Raw genomic sequence first — 17313 nt, 5'->3', positions numbered from 1 at the left:
CAGCCATTATTTGCATGATAATCGATAATAAAATAAAATGTAAGCGCAAATTTGAGCAAATATATGTAACAAGAAATTTATATATATATACATATATATAATTTTACGTTTAATTTACGTTAAGACAACGAAGTTATTGCATTTGCCTCAACCCTTAATAGCTTCCTCTCTTTTTATGATCTCTTTTGAAAAATAAATCACTCTCTCTCATCGATTCCTCCTGAATATACATTGCAAAAAAAATTTACCATCCAGGTCATCCACACGCTTTTTGCTTGCAGTAGAATGTGCCGGTTACCTTTTTATCACAGATTTAACCCGTTAACGTTGAGTATATTTCATTTCGGGTCAAATTTGATTTATCGCCGCATAGAAAATTTGTCGAGATTAGACAAAAATGAAAAATATAAATATTTATTTTATTAAAAATATAAAAAATACAAAAATATAAAAAAATAAATATTTATTGTATTAAAATATTCTAAAACTATATAGTGATTTATGATAAGGTTTTTTGTTAAGACCTACGTTTTTATCCGTTGTATTTTTTGTATTTTTTCTTGAAATTTGATTTTGGAAATATATCAAATATTCGTATTCAATATTTTTTTAATTAAACTTCTTTAGAGATTCTACCCTCTCGATATTTCTAATAATGAAACGAAAATGATTTCTGACGTATTTAATTTTATCGCAACCTTATGCAATATAAAAATAAAGTAACATTAAGATTATATTAATAATTCCTATAATCTCTTCCTTCAAATTAAATAAGATCGAATTATTGTTTTGAGTTGACAACAGAATATATAAATTTAAAAGTTTATATATTTTTACATTTGATATACAAGATCATTTTATTCTAAATTTAAAATTTTTTCATTTAATAGTAAAATATTCCTTTATTAACAATAAACACGATTGTCTCCATATCGATCTTATTTTATAATAGATCGAAGAGTAATAGTATTAGATCCGGAAATTTTTTTTCTGGGTGTAAAAAGTGTTTATATGCCAGAAATAATTAAGGAGATTGTTTGGAATTTTTGTCGAATTTCGCCGCAGAATACCTCTAGGGGTACCCATCAATTTGGGTTGACCTTGGTGGGGCACTCATTAGGCGCTGGCACGGCAGCGATCCTCGCGATTCTGCTAAAACAGGATTACCCGGATCTGATGTGCTTCTCGTTCGGGCCACCTGGTGGACTGTTGAGCATGCCTGCCCAGCAATACACGCAGGAATTTATCACCTCCGTGGTGGTGGGCAAAGACGTAGTACCGAGGATAGGGCTTCGGCAAATGGAAAGTCTAAGGGCGGACCTCATCAACGCTATAAAGAGAAGTGTCGATCCTAAGGTACAAGAGAAATCCTCAAATGTTGTTGGACCAATATTTATCGATCCACGCCTGGATCGATAATTGAGCGACCGGTTTATCCACAAATTATTCCAGTGGAAGACAATAGCGTGCTCCGTGATGTGCTGCGGCTGCGGCTCGACGCCCACGTCGGCGGCCAACCTGGAAGCCGGTGGTTGTATCAGCGAATACCAACGGGATAAGGACCGGGCGCGTGCTCAGACCATCGTACCCAGTGATTCCAGCATCGCCTTAACTCTGCACAGACCCCTATATCCTCCAGGACGAATCATACACGTGGTGCGACATCATCCGAATAAGGGCGAGTGAGTATTAGTTAATAAAAGTTCGATCTAAAATAGGATCTCGACTACTTTGTAAAATTACTTGCTTTATCAAAGATTCATTTGCGCCAGCAATAATAACTTCGAGCTCGTTCAAGATTAAAAACATTAAATACTTCTATTTTACGACAGTAATCATGCATGAAAATCGCAATATTATTTATTATCTGAATAAGTTTTTAGCTCCAATAGTTTTATTTCTGTATTATCGCGCTTTTAAATATATATTTCTCTATCGCCGAAAATTATCTCTATTGATGCTAAAAGAATGATTATACTAAAGCATTTCTTTTCTGTGTCACGTGAGATGAATTCGATCTTGCTCCGTCTAGTCGGAAAAAAATGAAAAGTTAATCGCGCCTGTATTTCTTTTTAGGCAGAAGTATGAGACGAGTTGGAGGTATGTCTATCAGATAGTTTGTACTTTTTCAGGACTACTGCTCTGAGTTGTTGCATTTTGAAGATATGCACGCATGTGTCTATTGGGTCTATATCCTATATTTATTATGTAGGATGTTACTTCTTCTCGCTATATTTCGATATCAGAATTTCGCTCCGTAATGATTTCCACTTGTTATATTTCGAGAAAAATGTATACCTGTACATATCAGAATTTTATTCTTCGTATAAATATGCATACTTCTTATGATATTACAAAATTATGATCTTTTTTATGTAATAAAATTCAAACTTTATATAGATATAATAATTATGCAATAGCTTTTACGAGAACAACATTATTAGTTTGTTTTTAATTAACTTAAAGTTAAAGAGACGGATTAGTATAAAAATTTATAGTGCAATTTAATTTATAATTAAATGATTATTAAGAAAATTAATTTTTTCTCTTTTTAAGAATTCATATACATCTTTCTCGGGATATACAATGCATGACTAGAATATTTTATTGAGTAATATTATTCCAAGAAAAGTGAGGTTTGGTAATTTTCGATAGCTTTAGTATTTATATCCATCATAATTTATTAAAACAGTTCAATTCTTATAATCCTTTGTGATTACAGTCCTTACGTGAATTGAACTGCATGCTTCCAAATGATTTTTTCATTTCTTATAGGAAACAAATTAGCATGACGTATTATTTTATTATAATGAAATTTTATTTAAAATAAAGTACACTAATATATAATTTAATATATAACCAAAAAAGATTTCGACGAAAAATTATGAAAATTTTAGACCAAAGATTTCCATTTCAATAAAACCCATGAATTTTGATGATTGTTGCAAGCAATTAAATAGCTGTTATGTATCTCGTAGAATTAATTCCTTTATTTTTACGCCTTTATTTTTATTTTTCATTCTCGAAATTGATATAAATGCCGGAAAATAATATATATATAGCATGGTGATAAAAGGTCTTAAAAACATTAAAACCTTACCTAAGTGAAAAATTTAACTTTTATAGTGAGGATAAACATATAACATATTTAGTTAATTTATACTGCTAATATATAAATAAATAATTTTTTTACTTTATAAAGGAATATGTATAATATTAAAAAATAGTTTATGATAGAATAAACAATACACCAAACAGTAAACAATAGTCTTTCAATCAGTGGAGTTTATGGATCCGCGGTTGGTTCAAAGTCATTCTTTTACATTGAATTTCAGACAAGTGTTGAACAAGCGTGAGCCAGTGTATCAGGCATTATGGGCCGCTCCGTGTGATTTCGACGAGGTGCTAATCAGCCCAGTGATGATACAGGACCACATGCTCAGTCACCACTGAGCCGAACCCCATCGGTGAAACCGGGTCATTACGAGCCCTTAGAGGAAACCGCCGACGGACCCGACATCCCCAACGAGGTGGTCCAGCGAGATCGAATAAGCAGGACCACAGATCAGGCTGTTAACGGTGTTGATCGCGCGCACATTCGCCCGGGTGTCGATTGTACGTCGATCGTTGTTGACGTGGAAGTGTACGAACGCAAAGAGACGCTGCCAGAATCGCGTTGACGTCGGAGATTTGCCCTCCGCGAGTCGCACATGGTGATGAGATATCCCGCAAGTCACGATCTTAATTTTAACGACAGATCCTCTTTTTCATTCATTATTGAAATTAGATTCGCGATTCGCGGAATAATCGCATATATCGAAGGACCGCCGATCTTTCAGTGATTTTAAATGTCTTCTTAAATGATTAGAATACTCTATAAGTGACAGACTTGCGTGAAGTCACACGTCAGATTAATAGTAGCTATGGAGAACTTATTTATTAATTTATTGGTTGCAAACAGAAAAGAAACATCGAGGCATTTCTATGCGTAATTATTTATTTGATACTTGTCTTATGAATTAGCGTAGAGCGTAGCTGTAGATTCTAGTGTAATTTATTATTATTTAGCACATTGTTTTTTGCTTTCGTTGTCCAGTGCGATCGCCGCAAGTGTAAATTATTATGCTTTTGAACGCTACAATTGTACATGTATTGATTACATTAGGACAACTCGACGTAAAGATGATGTATAAAAGTTCAATTAAAACTAGCAGGACAGATTTAAAAAATTCTCCTCTTTAAATGCGAATTGGATTTGATAAATCCAACTACATATTTTATAACTTTCATTAAAATGTATTTTTTTTATGTTTTTTTTTTCTTTGAAAAATTCAGACTCTGAGTAAAATGATAGTATCATTAATTAATGAAAAAATTTACATAAAAAATTTACATCGCAAACTTGTTAAAAGGAGATTAGATATTTTTTCCGAATTAGCGGTTTGAAATTTTATTTTGATTTCATGGATTCAAGTTTGTATTGCTAGAATTAATTGGACGCATGGGAATTTTGCACGGTCGATCCAGTCGATGATAACAAAATAATTCATAATTTTTTTTTATAAAAAATTGATGATTATTAACTAACATACATAATTCGGTATCTACATCAGATATGTTGAATTGTGAAGAAAAATTTAGAAAGATTCGGAAAGAAAAAAAGTACGAGTAAATATACAAAAGATTTTCAATTCCATTTTTTAATTCTCCCTTTGGTTTCGATGATATTGACTTCGCCATCGTGATTACTGATTAAGAGACTCGTAATTAGTAATTGTTTTTTATATCAGGATACCTTAATTATTTCTACGATGTCGCTATTTCGTGCAATGTTCGTTCGGTGAATATTCGTGTAGTTGTTACTCCTAATATCCGCCTAAAGTAACACGACTGACGTGCATGTCCTCATAAACTGCATGAACTCGTTGAATGAATAGTGGCCAACTAATGGCATACATGAATCCGCTACCGTTTGCACGCGATATCGTTATATGAAAAGACGCTAATTTTACGTACAAATTATTTTATAAGACATGGACAGTGATAGTTACAATTCACTTGATTATTGTAGAGAAAGAAACTGTTATATATTATTTATTTTATTGAATATAAATTGTATTCTATTTTCTTATTTTATATATGTTAGAGTGCCAAAATAGGCCCATTACATTTCAGTAATATTTGTTGTAAACAAATATTATAACCCGCAAATATAATTATTAGTAAATTCATTAAATAACAAATAACTATTAATTGACATAATTTAATCACAAGATTATTATAATTTTATATAATAATTTAAATAAGATTATTTATTTTTTATTACGATACATGACTCATTTTCATAATTATATTATATAATTTAATTTGCTACATGTTAAACAAGAGTTGGTCGTTAATGGTTTGCGGGTTAAACAAAAGACGCGCATTATTTTCTACGTTTCTCGTAAATCAATCTGTATTCTTCATTTTCTCTTCTTTTGCTGCTGCACGCAAACCAACTAAAATTTAAAATATAAACTGAAAAATGAAGGCACATGTCTGTACTCTTTTGTAAAAACAATATTTCGCATTCTCGTCGCGCATTTATCGTTGAAAACGATTACTCAAATTGATTTTGTATAATTCTTATCCATTTTGGAAATTACATTTGGAAATTTATAAAATTTCAATGCAATACAATTCGGACGATCGTATTGAGTGCTAAATACACGATGATAGTGTGGAATAAAATGAATTTTACACTAGACGTTTTGTCAGCGCATACATTTCTGTAATAATTATGTTATTTTGTATAATTTATGATTTTTTAATTATAATACAGTGTTTTCTACCAGAAGAATAACGTGGTTCATTCATACATCGAGGCTTTTTAATAATTTTTTTATGCTTGACGTATCGCTACGCTCGGAAATAAAATTAAAAACAAAATATGAAGTAAGAAACTCATACAAGATACATAATGAAATTATATATTAATTATATGTATATACTTGTTTCCAATCTCAATTCCATTTCGAGCGTTTGATACGTGTCGTGAAACATTGAGCAGTATGTTTAATAACTTTGTTTGCGCTTATCAGTTATCTATCAATTTAAGTTGAGTCACGCAGCCGCTGTTTTCGCTATTCTGCAATTTACTTGTTTTATGATTATTAATTTTATCGCATCTTTCTTTGCTGTAGACAGTTCTATAGCCTGTCAACATTAAATGGTAATCTTGTACATTTAGCGACAAATACGCATGATTAAACAATTTTGGTTTTTCAAACAAGTTAAACGTATATTAGAAAATAGAATTTTGTAATAAACCGTCAAAAGAAAGAATACAATTAATGTTGAAATTAATGTTTTTAATAATTCGGCATTGGGGTGTTCGATTGTTCTAACTATAAGTTCAAATTGAAATTCCGGCACGATAGGAAAATCAGATATGATTATCTAAGTGTTGTACCGACTCGTAATTAGACAACTGCAATTTAGCTCGAAATAGGAGCAAGAAGTTACATTATAACAAAGTCAGGCGATTAAATCGTGCGAATGGTGCAACAATGGTCCTTTTTGCATGCCCATTATTATCATAGATCTACAATGAGAAGGAAATTGATGTTTAACTTGATTCTAATCGAGCTCTAATCGCACAGTTTGGATTAACTAGCAAGAAGCGTTTTCGAAAAAAAAAGAGTGCAACCCCGTGAGAATATTATAATAATTATAATGTCGATGCATTCCGGGAAAACATGAGAAATAACTATTTTACTTACAATTATAATTAGTTTACCGATCGGGGTTTGACGGACGTAGCATCACTGACATTCAGCGTTTAAACTTGTTGAAACTTCGGAGCAATTTAGTAGGAAACTGTAAAACAATATTTCGAGACCTTTTCAAATAAATTTGGAAGAATCTGTCGCAAAAAATCGGCCGAGCTAAGCGAATGAGTGGTGAGTGAAATCAGCGCAAAGCGGGTGGCTGAGGGTGGCTACGATGTGGATTAGGTGTTGGCGTGCAGAGATCGGGGCTGCGCAGAAGCGGGGGCAGCGACGGGGTCCGATACTACTGCAGCCATTGCGGTGATAGACACGTCGGCGACCGAGTTCAGAGGGCCTCCCCTCGATCACCACCCGAACATCGTGACGTTCCATCATCGGGGTACACTGGACGCCCGCGCTACCGCACCCTCGCGTCATGACACAAGGTACTTGGACGGGAAACTTGATCCAGGACTCGAACACCTCACGTAGAAATATCATAAATGATCCTCAAATATAATATCTCCCCGCGGATATATCTCCGAGAATTTTCAAAATCCGTCTGGAATTGATCCGTGTGAAAACGGGGATAAATGTGCTCGAGGCATCTCGGAAGTATATACTTAATGTTTACTTCTCTTTATTTCTATCGCTTCATTTTATATGATATATCGTAAAAGACAAACCGTTTTCCTTACATTTCAAAGAAATATCTGTTACATACCAGCAATACAAATTTTTATTTTACAGTTAAAACAGTACGATAGGTTTTGAACATGATGTTATTTTTTTCTTTTTGCAAGGTTACATAAACGTTTACATATGGAAATATGATATTTTAAGATTCAATTTTTATAATTGTTACTTGATATGATGCCATTATATGTATACCAAGGTATTCTTCTTTGAACATATTAAAATAAATATTTTGCGTATATTGTGGAATCAAACTGAAATATTTTGCGAGTATTAGGTTGTGTGATATTCTGATGAATGTGGAATCAAGCCGGGATATATCCTACAGATATTACAGTCTAGAATAATTCGATTCGCGTCATGATCCACTACAAATTTCGGTATACGAAATACTAATTAAATTGAAATATCCAAGATTTCGTTGGTTAATTTCAGGGCGAGGTATTCAATTATTGCGCTCCGACAAAAGGGGTAAGCACTTCCTGACGCAACATTGATCGTAATCATAAATCAAAAATACGCATATACATACACACACGCATACACGTAAATGCATGCGCATCATGCACTGATTGATGATATCTTCATTGTGCACTCGGCACTCGACTAGAGTCGATTGGCCTGATTGATTCTAGAATAGAGTTTGGCGAGAGTATCTGCATGTTGATAACTATTATGATCGAACAGGTATGATTAACAATAGTAGGAAGTAGCGTCGAGATTGATGTTTGCAAGGATAACTGTTTAGGAAGTGACATATACATGATTTAGATAATCAATTAATTAGTATGAGTAATATCATTTTATAACACAAGTATATTTATTACAAACTCTAAAAGACGATTGTTAGTGAGACGCTAACAAATTCTTACGATATACGAAAGATAGCTTTTATCTTATTAGTTTTCATTTATAAAAATAAATTCTTATTTTTTGACGGACGGGTTTTCTGATAAAATCAAAAAATATATACTACTTACAAATAAAAAGATTAAAAAATATAATTAATGGTGCTAGTAACAATTATATGATGTGACAACAATATAAAGTACAAGAAGAAATCTAATTCTTTTTAACAAATATCAGAGGATATATAAATATAAGAAGCTTCTAAACGTTCACTTAATCTTTTACGAAAAATATTTTACTAGGAACCTATAAAATTGTAAAAAATTATAGGAATACGAAAAACACTTTTTAAAAGACCAAGTTTAAAGTAGATTTTTTTCGAAGAATGAATCTTTTGAACTTTGGCTAAGCAGAAAAAGCTCGGGATTAATTTTTTTAAAAAGAGGCTTCGCTGGACATGACATGAAAGATTAAAATTTCATTGTCACAAAAGAAAAATCGGGATAATGCGGCAATTCTTATCGAGTGGAGCGTAAACGCTTAAAAATTGTTAGACAGATTAACTTCTTTGATGCGAAGAGAAAAAAAAGAGTCTAGTTCGCGATTACGAAAATTTATGCTTGACGAAGTGAGAAATAAATATCTCATTCCGAACTTCCGTTTGAGTTGAACTTTCTTCATCTAATATGTTCTCGTTATCCGCACATTAAACGTTTCGCGGTTACTTCCGACTCTTGACTGAGTTCACGTTGATTTCACGCGGTTGAAACACAGATATCTCCGATGCGATGGACATCGAAAATCACAATAGATCGCTTTCAAAAGCTTTAAAGAAAATCTTGATAAATATATAAAGATTTCTTAATTTACGATAATACATTCCGTTTAGATAGCCGATACGATAGTATTCAAATAATAAATTAATGGTAAAAGGAAAAAAGAATGGATAAATGAAAATATTTGTTTACAAAAATCACACAAATAAAGGAGTTCGCATAGGGTGTCAACAAATTATAGGTACAAAATTGGAACGTTAGAATTGCAACGTAGGTTTAGAAATAAACAAAGAATCATATGAGTATCGCTTATAAATAAATTTATAGAAGTACTAAGTTATAGAAAATAGATTTCTCTTGAAAATCGAAATTTATTTAAACAAAACTTTACAAAAACATTAAGATATTCAATGTAGAAAATAAAAATGGCAAACCCACGAATCCTTGCTCTTTTTCTACGAGATAACTTGTTTCAATTTTCACGTGACATTTAATTATCAAGTGATTCAAGAGAAAATTGAAACGAGAGAAACATAACGAGATGTTTGCTAAGGGAAAATCGATTTCGAGCTCGAGAAATTCGTGGACGAGATTTGTACCTGTAGTTTCGCGACACTCTATAACGAGAAACACGACTGTATCCTATGTCGTGGCTCGCGTCGTGCCAGGTTGTGACGACTCTGGGACCGGCGAAACCGCAACGACTAGTGTCCGGACACGCGTCCTCGACGGAGGTGTCGTCGGAGGCGGCGCGCGAGCATCAGACGATTGAAATCCAGGAGCTGGAGTTGCAAGAGCAGGAAATGCGAGCCCTGTTGTCGCCGTCCAGCCCGACCAGATACCATTTGGGCAATCTAGCCGGCACCCCGCCGCACCGGCTCTGCCTGGAGACGAGCTTCACATCGTTGCAGAGCCCAACGGACATACCGCAGGCCGGTCGTGAGCTCAGCGTGGACTCTCGAGGTATCCCGTGGGAGTACGTCAGCCTCGCCAGCGAGCTACTCAACACACCCAGGCCGGAAGACGGCAAACCGTAAGGATGATGAACCACTTAGAACCCTTTGCGATCCGGCAGCGTGGATAATCAAGGGTCGAAATTGATGCAATTGATCTATTTTCGGGTGCGGTCAAAGTCTCATTTCCTTTGAAGTATTTGATTGACCAATCAGAAGAGAGAATTTTACGAATTGATCATTTTTAGAGTGTGTGTATTATTCGTTGACCGTACCCTTCAGGATAGTCTTGATACCCGCAAACGATCTTTGTAAAATTCCTTTTTTCGACCTTCAAACATTTTAGATTGCTCCGGATCGCGAAGGATTAATATCGGGATTACGGGAACGAATCCCGAAGAAGAGGAGACCGATAGCAGCGATAGAAGTGATGACGTTGAACTCTGAACCACCGGCACGACGACGCTATTATACCTTTGCTGGACATTAAAAAAAAATACGATTGCTGAACATGAAATTGTTGATTTTATTAGAATATATTCAGGGGTTAATCAAGATATCTCTAACGTAAAGACAAAGTAGATTTTTATAAGAAGATATAGCGAATTCTAAAGAATATTTGAATGAATAGTAGGAGAAGCGTTCAATCACAGGGATCATTGAGCAGAGAGATATCAGGAATCCGAAAAAATGAATCACTTGTCGCACCCGCTTTTCACTCAGATCTAGTAATTTCATTTCACGCTCTCGTTCACTCTCGCTTCTCTCGCTTAGATCCGAATCCTCACCATATATCATGCACTTCAAAGTTATCGTCGTATCGATACGATCATAAATCCCAAAAGATCACAGTCGCGCAGGAAGTGTTCCCAAATGACACAAAGTCCAAGAAGGACACTTGTGCCGTCTGGATTTTGAAACGAATCTACAAAGCTTCGTTTTATAGATAAATAGAACAATTATCGCGTCTTTTCCTTGCGATAAAATTCATTCTTTCCTTTCTTTTCCGGGCGAGAAGACCGAGTCGCTGGGACGATTCGACGCGTACGGCACCCTTGGCTACACCGGAGACGCTATCAGAGGCATCGACGAGCAGTCCGCCGTCGCCGGTAGTGCCGGCACCTAGGCCGATGCGACGCACCCCCAAGATCCCGGGAAACTTGTCGACGGCGGCGGACGATCTGAAGAATAATCTGCACTACGCGATGCTCTCGGCGAAGAACTATTTCCTGAGGACGGGGGAGCACGCGGGAGGCAGTAACAACGGCAGTAGCAGCGGTAATAGCGAGGCGAGTTACGAGAGCGCCAGGAGTCTGGCTGCCGCCGGTCTCCCGCCGCCGGTCCCGAGACGACGGGACTCTGTTACCGTTAGGAGGTGGATATTTTTTAATAAAGAATCCAAAATTTGACTTGTTTGTTACAAAGAAAAAATTTCTAAACTATATAACGTGCAAACAAATCACTTGTAATATCAAAAGTCGCTTCTGATAGGTTGATTCTTCTGTGACTATTGCTCTGTATATGTATTTATAGTCAAGTCTTATATTTAAGACTTCCTTAAATTTATCTTTAGATGCCCAGTGCGCTTTTCACTCAGATCTAGTAATTTCATTTGAAAGATAAATTTAAGGAAGCCTTAAATATAAGGTCCGACTATAAATACGGACATTAGTCTATTAAATATTATAATGAAGTTAGTGAATCTGCCCTTCAAGTGTCTTGAACTCTTTTTCGTCAGAATTTGTACGTATATGCATACATCGTATAAATGATACATGTTTCAGAGAACAACGGACTTGCACAGCAGCGTGTTGCAGGGACGATTTGTCAGAGAATTCATCGACTCACACATCTTCACACTCCTCGAGAGTCTCCCATACTTCGCATCGCGTTCAAGTGGAGTTTAATGAGGAAGAGACCGGTTCCAGCTTAGATTTCTACGAAGCGAAGGTATGTATGCTCAAAACTTTGCGGTAAAAAATAATTTCTACCATCGTGTAACGAGTTCGTATCTTTGTATTTTCAGGGTTCCTCTGGACAGCGCGATAGTAGCAATGATGTCTTCCTCAGCGTGCGTAGTTCACCGGAGTGCAAAGGACTCATGGCACCGGCCACGGATCTAGGTGCTGAGTGGAAGAAAGGAATCGATGCTACGGGCGGTGATGCCTCGTTACCGCTTCTTCGAGGCCTATCGCCCACACCGACTCCCGGCCAGCACAATTCGCCATTTTTCAATGCAAAGCGGAAAAAATACGTGTATCCCATTACGTTGGTGGGACGAGGAGAGAGCAGCGTCTAGTCATAGATTCTAGATGAAGAGGCACATAATCAATGCGATTGCGAAGGCATTCTTCATTCAGTAAAAAAAACGAAAATCGAAATAAAAGAAATAAAGTAATAATTTCGCTCTTTGCGGCTCATGTGTGGTTTGATTCTCTTTAACTTCGATAAAAGTAATATTTATTACGCGTAAAACGACTTTAACTCAACGAATTGAAATAAAATCGAGGACCATGAGACACGATTATAGTAGTCAGAAGTAGGTGTTTAAATACATGTGCCAAATTTTTCTTCTCCAACTTCCTCTTCTTCCTTCATTTACAAATTTCTTAGGTAATCAAATCAAACGGTATTCTAACAGACGTATGAAGATCTAGAATTAGAATATCTTTAAAATACTTTTACGTTTTTTGTACGTTTCGATTAGCCATTTTTGATTTACAGGTTCAGACATAATATCTTCTTCAATCATTGTCCTGTCTTGATATAAATATTTCAACTAGAGATATTACGGGAGATACCATTTTGTAATCTTATTGTAATATTCACAATTACAAAAAACTTCTTCAAACAAGATTACTTAGAAATATCAATGATAAGAGGAAGATAATCGAGCAATTATTTTAATAATTGATCAATGAAGCTAGATATAATTGTGCAATATGAAATTATCTATCTTTTTGGGGAAATTTTCAAATTCCATATCAGAAAATCTATTCTCCACTCGTTTAGAATCGGAAAGAAGTGCATATATTTCTGCAATTATAAACCTCTTAATCAAGATTAAAATATATACTGCAGTATATTGCAGTAACGGCCTATTTTGTATTAGTATCGTTTATTAAGATCACAATAGAGACCATTAATTTTTATATATTTCTAAATATAAATCTGTGTCAAATAAAAATCGAATCTCGCGTACGTTAACCGTCTAATTTTTTGATATAATTTTTATTATTCTTAAAACATGCTTTAATGTACAAATTGACATGGTGCAGTAATAATCATCCATACATTTTTTTATTATACTCAAGTTGCTTGAGTTTGGTGACGATGCTTAATGCGAATGAAGGAATATTTCGTGATTACATAGTCCAAAGATGCGACTATCAAGTATGCTTCCTTTCTTAAAAATTGGAGTTTTGATTGTCGCTGTACTTATGTAAAAAAAAAAAAAATAGCACCAGGTGGCATTTAAATTCTAGTCAATATAACATATATATTTAGAAAATGTAATATTTATTTATATATAGTACCCTTAGGGAAAATTCGTAGAATATACGATTAATTTTAATATAATACATAATATAAAATTATTTATAAGAAATAAACGATGAAAAAAAACACGTCTGTATATAGTGTATAATGCAATAGATTATCCGAATATTGAGTGATCACAGAATGATTCCGAAAATTATCAATGTAACACGGACTCAATATTGCATAAAGAGTAATAATAAATTATTACAGTGAATTCACTATTATTCATTCGTACGTTATAGGAAAATTCTTTATACAATATATATAATAATCAATCATTCTAATATAAACATTCTATTTTAACTGTTGAAATTTTCTTGCACTCGTATATAAAACAAAATGGTTTATTAATTAGATAAACTGTGCAGAACATTAGATTTGTAGAAAAATTTACTGCATAGCACTTGTCCATGGCGGTATCATGGGCTGTGGATTTTGCAAGTAAGACATCACTACTGCCGATATCGACAGCATGAAGCAGCTGAGGATTTGCTTGGCGTCTTCGCTCACTCGTGTATTGGCAAAGCTGATGCAGGAACAGTAGAGTGCCACCCAGGAACACCATTTCAATCTCATCATTAAGCCACACATACTAAAAATCATTCCTATGACGTTCATGTATTCTGGAGTCATGTCTTCTTGCATATGTAACTGATTATTTGAACCCGGTGGCTTGTAGCGAACTTCTTTATCCGGTCGCCTTGGATCTGTTGAGCTATTCATTTTGAATATCTGCAATATAAAATATGGATGCTAAATAATAACTTTATACCCTACAAAAGAAATTAATATTGTAACATATAATTGTTATCATTGTAATGTATACATAATTATTTTTCAAAGCAATTTCTATTTTAATAAATCAGTACTTATAATGTCAAATCCATAAGATTTTATTTTATCATGAGAGGTTATCATGTCGCAATAAATTATTTTCAAATGTAATTTAATTTATAACGATAATTAATAAACGCAATAATTTTCAGAATGACAATGACACACTTACGTATCAATTGAATATGTATTATGTAAACTATTATTTAAATGACTCCACACGATCACTGAATTGTGCTGAGTTGTCACAAATGTCAATTAAGAATTAGCAGGAATTTCAGGTTAGAAAGTAGCGAGAAAATAAACGTGAGACTCGCAGCGCCGCGCGCGACTGTTCCGCAAAGCGTTCAAACCTACGTTACTGACACACCGTCGCGGAGGGAGAATCCCGACCATAAAAAGTTGTCGAGAGCCTCGTCTGCGGGGTTACCCGAGGCTGCGCGCTCGAGCTTTGGCTTCGCTCTCGGCGATCGTCGGCGTCGCGAGAAACGTCCGTTCCGTTTCCACGCAGCGGCACGTTGCGTCGTCTCTCCCGTATCGCGTCAATCTCACGTCACGCACGCGGGATGAGCGTTTAATCGCGCGCGTGCGGCGCCAGTGAGAGCGAGCAAGCACGAGCGAGCGAGAGGAGAAAGATGTCGAAAGTCGCTGACAGACAGAGCTATGCGCAGCCCTACAAGCTCGTCGTCGTGGGTGGGGGCGGTGTCGGAAAATCGGCGATCACGATACAATTCATCCAAGTAAGTTTCAGCACCGATTTCTTTCGCTACACCGCCAATTCTACACGGGTGAACGATGATTTACTTCGATCTGTCATAGGATCGATCGCGAGCGATTCGCGTTCGATTCAATGCGCAGAAGCGTTTCTTCGCGTTTCGCAGATCTCGCGTATTCGACGGAATTCGATTATTTGAATTTCCCTTTTCATTCGAAAAGCGTCGCGTTTGTCGCGTTCACGTTCCGTCATTGTTCCGAAATGCGATCTCCTGTGCTCTCAGAATTGATTATCGTTTGACACGTTATCGAATTCTCGTCAGAGATAATCGAGGCGATAAAAACGGCAAAATAGTAACGGTGGGAGGAAGGTATAGTCGTGAAATTCGTAAGCGAGATATCATGTCGCGTTATGTTTGATGGAATGAGAAAACAACAGTTGGGATGAGTTGGACGTTATTATGTCACAGCGCGTACGCAATCGTCATATATGGTCATATACGCGGCAGCGCCGTGGCGCGTCGATTCCAACGAAACCTCGAATGCGTACGTACGTACTCCGCAAGGGGGCGGAAGGGGGCACGACTCCGCGCCGCGCTGTGGTAGTCGCTGAGTCGACCGAGAGATGTCAAATTTTTATTAATTATCGGTAATGTCATCGTTCTTCTATTACCCCGGGACCTCATTGATGATCTTTATAGAATTTTTTTCAGTGTTTATATAAATTTCAAAATTTTTTTAATTTCTATATAATTTTATAACTTTTTAAAAAATATCTCAAATTTTTTATACGAAACATTGGAACATTTCAGAAGTACTGAAGAAGTCTAGATCCTCTAAAATTCTTCATATGTGTGAATTCTGAAATATTCTAGAAAATTTCTAAAATTTTTTATTTTGTAATTTTTGGAGAAAATTTATAAACTCTGAAAAAGTTTAAAGTTTAAGGTATTTTTTTAGAATTTTTTTATGAATGTAAAATATAACAAATTTTTTAAAATATAAGATGAGATTTTTCCAGGGCATGATGAAATGTATAAAATTATAATGTATTGTATATTCTATATAGTATACACTGTATTCTAAAAATTTTTTCCAGAGTTATTTCGTGACCGATTATGATCCAACAATCGAGGATTCTTATACGAAGCAGTGCGTTATCGATGATGTGCCAGCTAAACTCGACAGTAAGTGAATAATAAATCTATACATTTTAAAGACTTGTTTTTATTTTTGCTCGTACAGATTTTTAATCTCAAGTAAATCCAGTTAATTCTGGTCATTAAACACAAGTTCACTCATGTTTATTTGCTTAATCTGAACTTGATTTAATCCAGAATCAAGAATCAAATATATCAAAACTATGTTTATGTGTAGTATTGGACACTGCTGGCCAAGAAGAATTTAGCGCAATGCGCGAACAATACATGAGAAGCGGCGAGGGATTCCTCCTCGTGTTTGCCGTAACTGATCACTCGTCTTTCGACGAGATATTAAAGTTTCACAGGCAAATACTTCGGGTAAAGGATCGAGATGAATTTCCTATGCTGATGGTTGGAAATAAAGCAGATCTGGACCACCAAAGAAGTGTAAGTATCATTAATAAAGTAACATCTTAAATTTTACTCCGGATATTTTTTTCTATAGAGAATAATTGTAATTTTATATATTTTTATTTCCCCACATTTTCCTAATCCATTTGAATCTTCATTTTAGGTATCAATTGAGGAGGCACAGAATATGGCGCGTCAATTGAAGATTCCATACATTGAGTGCAGCGCTAAGCTACGGATGAACGTCGATCAAGCCTTCCACGAGCTGGTAAGAATCGTCAGAAAATTTCAACTGTCGGAACGGCCACCATTAAAACCAAATTACAAGAAGAATAAGAAGAAGTGTTGCATGCTGTAACAAAATTATTTATTCTGACGGATAATTTATCATACTTATCGGGTTGTATTTTTGGTAAGTTCAGGAAAAAAGAAAGATAATGATAAATTCAAAATGGTACAAAAAGATCTAAATTTTATATCTTCTTAGAAAATAATTTATATTTCCGCGAAAATAAAATTTGTTTCGTGTTTAGAATTGGAAAACGCAGATTTTGATATTGATTACATAAATAAAATTTTAGGTCAAATTTATTGGTAATGATTATGAAGGTAAGGTGTTACCAACGATTATCATCAACATCGTTTT

General features: G+C 35.1%; 3 protein-coding genes across 3 annotated transcripts in view; 2 read left to right on the top strand and 1 right to left on the bottom strand.

Moving 5' to 3' along the window:
* The window catches only part of inaE (inactivation no afterpotential E), a 45806-nt gene extending 33142 nt beyond the window's left edge, over positions 1–12664 (top strand). Inside the window, exons 10-17 of the mRNA XM_018446247.1 lie at positions 1066–1356; positions 1453–1682; positions 2077–2100; positions 3336–3442; positions 9701–10106; positions 11045–11401; positions 11811–11976; positions 12053–12664. Of these exons, the coding sequence (XP_018301749.1) occupies positions 1066–1356; positions 1453–1682; positions 2077–2100; positions 3336–3442; positions 9701–10106; positions 11045–11401; positions 11811–11976; positions 12053–12325 (1854 nt within the window). The 3' untranslated portion in view covers positions 12326–12664. The remainder of the gene's footprint in view (positions 1–1065; positions 1357–1452; positions 1683–2076; positions 2101–3335; positions 3443–9700; positions 10107–11044; positions 11402–11810; positions 11977–12052) is intronic.
* Positions 12665–13894: 1230 nt separating this feature from the next.
* LOC108721482 (protein Asterix) lies at positions 13895–15030 on the bottom strand. The gene is made up of 2 exons (XM_018446038.1): positions 14573–15030; positions 13895–14298 (listed from the first exon to the last, which is right to left on the bottom strand). Exon 2 carries the CDS (start codon positions 14287–14289, stop codon positions 13957–13959), a length of 333 nt encoding a protein of 110 aa, XP_018301540.1. The 5' UTR covers positions 14290–14298; positions 14573–15030; the 3' UTR covers positions 13895–13956.
* Positions 15031–15035: 5 nt separating this feature from the next.
* Positions 15036–17123, top strand: Ras64B (ras-like protein 2). The gene is made up of 4 exons (XM_018446037.1): positions 15036–15140; positions 16214–16301; positions 16492–16703; positions 16831–17123. Exons 1-4 carry the CDS (start codon positions 15036–15038, stop codon positions 17023–17025), a joined length of 600 nt encoding a protein of 199 aa, XP_018301539.1. The 3' UTR covers positions 17026–17123.
* Positions 17124–17313: the final 190 nt, after the last annotated feature.

This window comes from Mycetomoellerius zeteki, unplaced genomic scaffold (assembly GCF_001594055.1).
Source record: "Mycetomoellerius zeteki isolate Tzet28-1 unplaced genomic scaffold, Tzet1.0 scaffold174, whole genome shotgun sequence".
Taxonomy (NCBI): domain Eukaryota; kingdom Metazoa; phylum Arthropoda; class Insecta; order Hymenoptera; family Formicidae; genus Mycetomoellerius; species Mycetomoellerius zeteki.
Note: the sequence above shows the minus strand (reverse complement) of the source record. Positions and strands in the feature narration are given on the sequence as shown.

Bases quoted from the DNA above. Each gene is read 5' to 3' on its own strand.
- Ras64B (XM_018446037.1), top strand. From the start codon at position 15,036: ATGTCGAAAGTCGCTGACAGACAGAGCTATGCGCAGCCCTACAAGCTC. The intron at 16,302-16,491 runs GTAAGTGAATAA...GTTTATGTGTAG, and splicing joins TGTGCCAGCTAAACTCGACA to TATTGGACACTGCTGGCCAA. The intron at 16,704-16,830 runs GTAAGTATCATT...TCTTCATTTTAG, and splicing joins ATCTGGACCACCAAAGAAGT to GTATCAATTGAGGAGGCACA.
- LOC108721482 (XM_018446038.1), bottom strand. From the start codon at position 14,289: ATGAATAGCTCAACAGATCCAAGGCGACCGGATAAAGAAGTTCGCTAC.